Raw genomic sequence first — 6,863 nt, forward strand, 5'->3', positions numbered from 1 at the left:
ACAACTAGTATAAAGCGTTCCTCTTTTGTCTCTGCAGATTTCAAGAAAAGGTGCGCAAAATAGAACAGAATGTAGTTTCACCTATCTATTGACGTCACAGAACGCTGTAACGTTATCCAACTGGAGTCCCGACCAATCAGCCAATCAGGTTAGACCACATTCGGGTTCACAAGCAATGGCGTAGGGAGCATGGGTTATACCATTTTGGAAGACCAGGGTTCAGTTTTTTTAAACAGAAAAATAGCTATAATATCTATCTAGAGACGACCAAACCTCCTGTGGACTTGAAATTTGTCGTTATTGGTGTATATATACAGTTGTCTTTCATTATCATTATTATAACTTCGACCATTCCACTTGGTGTTCTGGGACGTACTATAGGGGCTGACTCCCCTCCTTCTGGTCTTTTCTACCTCACCTGTGTTAGGCGTGAGGAGCTTGTGTTCATTCCCTCTGCTGGAGGAAGGGGAATTCTAACCAAGGGGAGCGTGGATTTCTTATTTCTTCTTTTCGGATTTTAGTGTCTTCAAACCAAACTCTAAAAGGATTACCAATACGGGGATTTGGTTAATATTTTAAAGGACTACGGTGACACGAATCGCGTGTACACCACCACCATTTTCACAATGGATATCGCTTTCTCAAAATCAACGGAAGATGTGTGTAAATTCTTCGGCGTCGATGATCAAGTAGGATTATCCGACGAGCAAATTCGCAAGAACACAGAGAAATATGGACCAAACGGTGTGTATAAGTTTATTAAAGCTGGGTATATTCAGATATCTTATGAGTTTAAAGCTGAAAAGTAGAAATAAAATCGCTGTCACGCGTGACAGATGATGGCTGCCGAAAAACGATTATGAACGAGTTAAAAGTAGTCGATAAAAAGACGAAGGGATTGGCCTCGTACAACGTAGTGTCGTAGGGTAGGCCTAGCCTAGATCTAGGGCATCCAACACGAAACAAAGTGTAGAATAGCAAGGGATTTTTAGGCTAGATTTTTAGAGTAGTAAGATTTGGACCTCACGTTATGATTTCATTTTATTAGATCTAGATCTAGATCTCTAGCAATAATTGACACACTACCTTCTCATCCATCTGTATATATATAATTATATATGATATAGCCTACATAATCCGGTCGGCCTTTCCCCAGTAATGTACACAGAATTAGAATGATGATGTAGACTTTAGATCTACCGCTATCATTGTGTCGTAGTTTGTATGACGGTGGCAGGAAATTTACTCCAGGCTCGGATACAATGTCCCCCCAAAAAATCTCAAGACTTTCCCACCTCTAGATCTAGATGTCTACATTTTCTCTCTTTCTTTTCAGTCTTTGAATGGTATTAAAAAAAACAACTGCAGAATGTTCAATTATAAGATGTGGCCTCTTTGAACATCAGCCTACATCCCTACTAGATCTAGCTACATTGCCTACATCAGCACATCAGCACTAGATCTAGATTTGATCTACTCCGGTAGAAAGGCCTAGTTTGCGACTGTTTTTAGTGCCGAAAAAAGTATTCCCCACAGGTTATCCGCTAATCTTCAATTTTACCGATTTCGTATGCTGATTAAACCGTGTCCATACGCTCTGGGATCATTTTGTACCTCCGGGGTTGTATTCTTTAGATTTTGGAATGCTTTTAGATTCTAGTACAAAGAACTCTTTAAAACTTTCGGTAGGCCCTCTTTCTGAAAAAAAATAATTCGAACCTAGATTCTAGATATCTAATCACAAAACATCGATTTATTGGGTTTTACAAGGACAAGGGGGCATATAGTCTATATATATTGTGAAGAAACACCCAGATTTTAAAAGGCTTACGCTATTGACTTTGTCCTTCACTTGGTCACTACCTTGTCAGGACATCTTGTTCATGTATTGAAGTCACACTTTCTTCGTCATTTTGGTAAAATTTTGCCTTGTTGGTAAATTAATCAGAAGAGTAAAAAATGCAGGAGGAGGTGATGAACTATCCACCACAAGTGAAATATGACTAACGCTATTAGTATTAGATCTAGTGTAATGATAGTTTCTTTTGAGGTAAAATAATCATGATCTAAGAACTAATTTGTGATATCCGAATTTTTATCAAACAGGTAAAAATTAACAAGAAAAATGTGTTACAATTATAATCAACTCTTTGAACCCCATCGTCTGGCGGTAATAACCCTGTTCCCTATCGGACACTGGGAGCATCCAGTACTAGTGACAACTGTTTAGTTTTATTGCGTGCTAGTTTTTGCTTGTTTTTCGGAACCATTCCCGAACCAAGTTTTTAGTCATGGCTAAACTTATGTTTCCGCTATTTAGAAGTTGGAGGTAAGGTTTTGGGGTTATAATGCGACAGTGCACTAGGTTTAGGTGACTGTAGAAAAAACCCAGGTCTTAAAAGAGTTAATAGATATCTAATAGCTGAGCATGGGAATGAAATGGGAGTGATAGTAAAAAATAATACCATTATTCCATTTTAATGTTCCTTCAAGACTGAAGTTGCTGCTCTCTGTTTATTGATTCTTGATTGGAAGGAAGGGTCTTACATTCTGAACTTTAGGGGCCATAATTTCATTATCTTATCATCACACTTTCTCCGAGATTTGTGGTCCCATGAAATTGGTTAAATTAAAGTAATAATTCTACATTAATACTGTTGTCATTGTGGCTGACTTTTCACTCAAAATGTGATCATTTTTTTGTCATGGCCCTGTTTGGTCTCAGCCTTTTTGTTTGTTTGCTTGTTTTAGTTGTAAAGTGAAAAGAATCATTTTTCATTCTTATTTTTAATAAGAAATTTGGTGTGGTGTTATTTTGAAGGTCGGCAGCCTGTAATAATTCGATAAAGATGCTCATTCTTATTTAATTTAAATTTCAATGCTAATGTAATAAAAGGGGTTGTGAGTTCAGTGAAATTGCAGTTTTCTTTCAGTTTCAGTCCAAGGAAGTAAGCATAATAAGGGTTTCAGAAGTATATACAGAGGTTTTGAAGTCATATTTCTTCTCCAGGGTGACCACAGATTGTCTTTTTTTCATCCGTTTGTTTTTTCTTTGTGCTTGAATCTATAAAAAAAATTAGAAATGGAACAGGAGTGGCTGGATCTTGGTTTAGAATATCAGACAAGCATTAGTTAAATTCGTTGTGGAGAACCACAATTAAAAGTCGGAACTAAATGTTTTGAGTGACCTTCAAGTTTAATTATCCGGAACTTGTTTTCTCGTTTTATAAAAAGAGATAAAATAAACCCTGGTTTTGTAAGTGTTTGTCAGTTTCTAGACTTTCTGAGTACAGGATGTTGTGAGAGGTTAAATTCTTGTTTTCGGTCTTTTGAATTTTATACTGACCTGGGGGTGAAGACTTGACAATAAAAGTTTAAGTTGTTTGTTGTTAAAAAAATAAAAATAAACATATATATTATATACATATGAAGAATTGTTTTTAAGTCTTGGTAGGAGAAAAATAACTGTTCTAGTTGTCAAATTTTCATTGATTCTTTGATAACGAAATAGATGTTCAGTTATCCCATTCAAGTCAGTTTAGCGAAATTCATGTCGGTTTTTGGTTTTTTTACGCCACCATCGACAAAATTTAGATCATTTAGGAGATGGGCTTCAGCCCTGCCTATCAGGGTTAGCAAGATTATAACAACAAAGTAGTTAATATTCTCTTGAAAATGAAAAGTCGGCAAGGTTGGTAATGGAAAAATTATAGAGATCAAACAGGTAAATATTATTCAACATGCATAGCGCCAGGCTTGTTTTGGATTTGACAGGGTCTATTTTTAAAAGATAGTGTTTACTTTATACAGTGAATATCGGTTTAGTAAAGGATTTAGGAAAAAAAGTAGGCATGGCGAGACCAATCATGTTTCAGAGAATTCAATGAACCCTAGATAAGGAAAATTGGTTGTTGAGTGTGGAGAGTTCATTTTTGTTGTGTCGTGGAGTCATACACTAGTCATAAACTCTTACAAAATGTAAGTTTTTAATGTGAGTGCTGTTAACTTGGCCACTATTTTCAATGGACTGTTATTATCAATGCCCTAGTCAGTTTATCAAATTGCCCTTGGTTCACTCAGTCTGATTTTGAGAACTCAGTATTTGAGCAAATTATTACATGAGTGAAGTATCCCATATAATTTTCATTTGGAGCTTGAAAATGTTTTTTCAATATTTATAGCAACATTCTCAGCCAAACGTTCAAGAACTTTTTTTGCATTATAATAGCTGAGTATGAATAAAATGTCACTGTTTGTGCTGCTTCAGTTGAATTTTAAGGCTGTTTAGTGTAAATTTACTTTATTTGATTGCCTTTTTATGTCTTACTTAGGCTGGCATTATTATCAATAATAACAAAATTATGTTATCAACAGAATGTACTGTAAGTAAAATATGGCAGATAATTTGATATTGAAAAAGTTACTGTGCGTGTATCTGTGAATGAGACCTGATATGTTTGATTAAAGGTTTTCAGTGTCTTTCTTCATTGATGCATGATTAGATTTTTATTCTTGGACGAGTTTTTGTGACCTATATATGTAACTATTGCACTCTTTTGATTAAACATTTTCTTTCATGATGTATTCTGAATATATTATAACCTAATGTCTTGGTTTGTTTTCTGTTTTCAGAGTTGCCAGCAGAAGAAGGTAAGTGTGCAGAATAATGTGGTATTAAAGTAAAACTTCATTATAGACAGAATCAGAATGATACTATCCAGCCTGCTGTACTTAAAAAGTTTAAATAAAATTGTTCATATCAGTTCATATATATATATAAATATATGAAAGGGCAAGTAGAAATACAAATTACTGGAGCCAGTTCTAGATATTTTCTGTATTACATGCTGATTACTTCTATCACTTAGTAAAATGACTTTTACACTGTGTACAATGCTTCCGCCCCCCATCATCATCGCTTTCATTGTTTGTCTTTGAAGTGAAGTTTATGCTTTACAAAATGCACAGTGACCAGGAATGTTAGTTAATATTAGTTGAAGCAGTTTTACAACTTTTGAAAAAAATGTACTTGAATCACTTTGCTGAACACACTTCAAAGTAACCGTTTCTCTGTTTAAGAATGAATTTTTTAATTTCGTAGGAACCCGTTTGTTGAAAGGAAAAGCTATTAATTTCATTGACAAGGGCCCTTTTTTCTGTTACTACATTTTATTATTTTTATGCTAAACAATTTTTCTTTTCTCCTCAGGCAAACCTCTATGGGAACTTATATTGGAACAGTTCGATGATCTTCTAGTTAAAATTTTACTTCTTGCTGCTATTATTTCTTTTGTGAGTATTGACCTTTTTTACAACTCTGCTGCATTGTAATTAGATCCGCAAATCCATCCAAACTGTCATCCTGTACCCTTGCCTCCCTCCTGTTATTTACTACACCTTTGTCTGCTTTCCCCATTTCATGCCCCTGTAGATTTGTAGCACATTCCCGACTTACACTTGAAAGAATATATGTTTTGCTAGTGTTCTTCTAGACCAGTCTGATCCTTCCTTTGTACTTTGTTGTGCATTATATAAAGCCAAGTGCGTTAACTCTATGAGCCTTGCACTTTGTTACAAGTTACTGTTACATTGCAATGTTTCGTTCTGAGACTTTAAAAAGGATGTTTTTAAATTGTGACCATTTAAAAAATTCTTTCACTTTGGGAATAGAAAAGATTAAGTGCTAAAAATCTAATCATACTTTTTTCCCCCCTTAAGTCCACCAGTGGAATAGAATTGGCAGAGTTTTGGTTTTTTTAAATGGATAATTAAATACATTGCTTCAATTAGTTTTCTGTTAGTTGTTTTTCGAGAAATTTTATCACCTTCTGAATTGGTTTTAATTCCTAGATATATATGATTCAAGCTTTTGTAGTAATTTATGGCAAGTTTGTTTCTACTTTTATTCAGAAATAAAAAAAAAACAACAACCAAAAAGCAGCAAAGTGGGGAACCATTTCATCATACTCAGCTCAGTCTTCCACAGTCTTGCCATCCTATCTCTTGTTCTGAATACAAAAGTAATAATGCTGTTCTTTTATGTATGCCTTAAACTTCGAAGCTTACTTCCGAGTATTTTGCAAATTTGAGATGTGGCCTGCTTTTTAAAATTGAAAGTGTGATTTTAGTCTCCCCGTCCCATTGTGGTCTCTATTTCACCACCCCATGTATTTTCTTAATCAGAATATAATTGCATTGTTTATAAATAATGTAAAGGCTTTCTATGACCTTATAGATTCCACCCTCCCCTCTTGTTCCTTCAAAGGAAAGAAAAAAAAAGAAGAAAACTGCCACAATCATTTTAAAAAAATAAAAAAATTCAGTAATGGTTGACCCATGCAAAGACACTGCAGACCCTCACTCTGTAAACGCACACGTATTATTATTGCATTCTGAATGCATCTGTGTGTACTTCCCCTTTTCTCCCTCACCTTGCTTTTACCCCCCCCCCCTCCCCCTCCCCTTTCCAACGTTCCTGTTGCCATAGAAATAGCGTGTGTTTGTGATGTGATGGCGCTTCGTGTTTCCCATAAGCCGAGCGGAAACGTTCCCCCGTGTATGATTTTTGGAAAGCTCACATACATCTAGCCTAATAGCCTTGTAATGAAGCATGAGGGCCCACGCTGTTTTGACCTCCAGCCTGAGGCAGAACACGATAAATAAAGCCAAAAAAGAAAATGGCTACTTTCGCATCACATGATACATGTACAAATGTTCGTAGCTCAGTGGGATTTATTTCAACTTGGAACATGAACTGTGCTCCGCTCCCGGAACTGTTGTTTGGTGCGTTGTTGCATTTCTATTTTGTAAATGTTTTTTAAAGCTAAAAGCGGCCCCATTCCACCCCAACGCCTATAAAAAAA

General features: G+C 35.6%; 1 protein-coding gene across 1 annotated transcript in view; it reads left to right on the forward strand.

Annotated features, from left to right (window-relative positions):
- Positions 1 to 266: 266 nt before the first annotated feature.
- The window catches only part of LOC101846151 (calcium-transporting ATPase sarcoplasmic/endoplasmic reticulum type), a gene marked incomplete in the record, with an annotated part of 106,523 nt that continues 99,926 nt past the window's right edge, over positions 267 to 6,863 (forward strand). Inside the window, 3 exon segments of the mRNA XM_035971079.1 lie at positions 267 to 744; positions 4,633 to 4,650; positions 5,210 to 5,292. Of these exon segments, the coding sequence (XP_035826972.1) occupies positions 627 to 744; positions 4,633 to 4,650; positions 5,210 to 5,292 (219 nt within the window).

This window comes from Aplysia californica, unplaced genomic scaffold (assembly GCF_000002075.1).
Source record: "Aplysia californica isolate F4 #8 unplaced genomic scaffold, AplCal3.0 scaffold00371, whole genome shotgun sequence".
NCBI lineage: Eukaryota > Metazoa > Mollusca > Gastropoda > Aplysiida > Aplysiidae > Aplysia > Aplysia californica.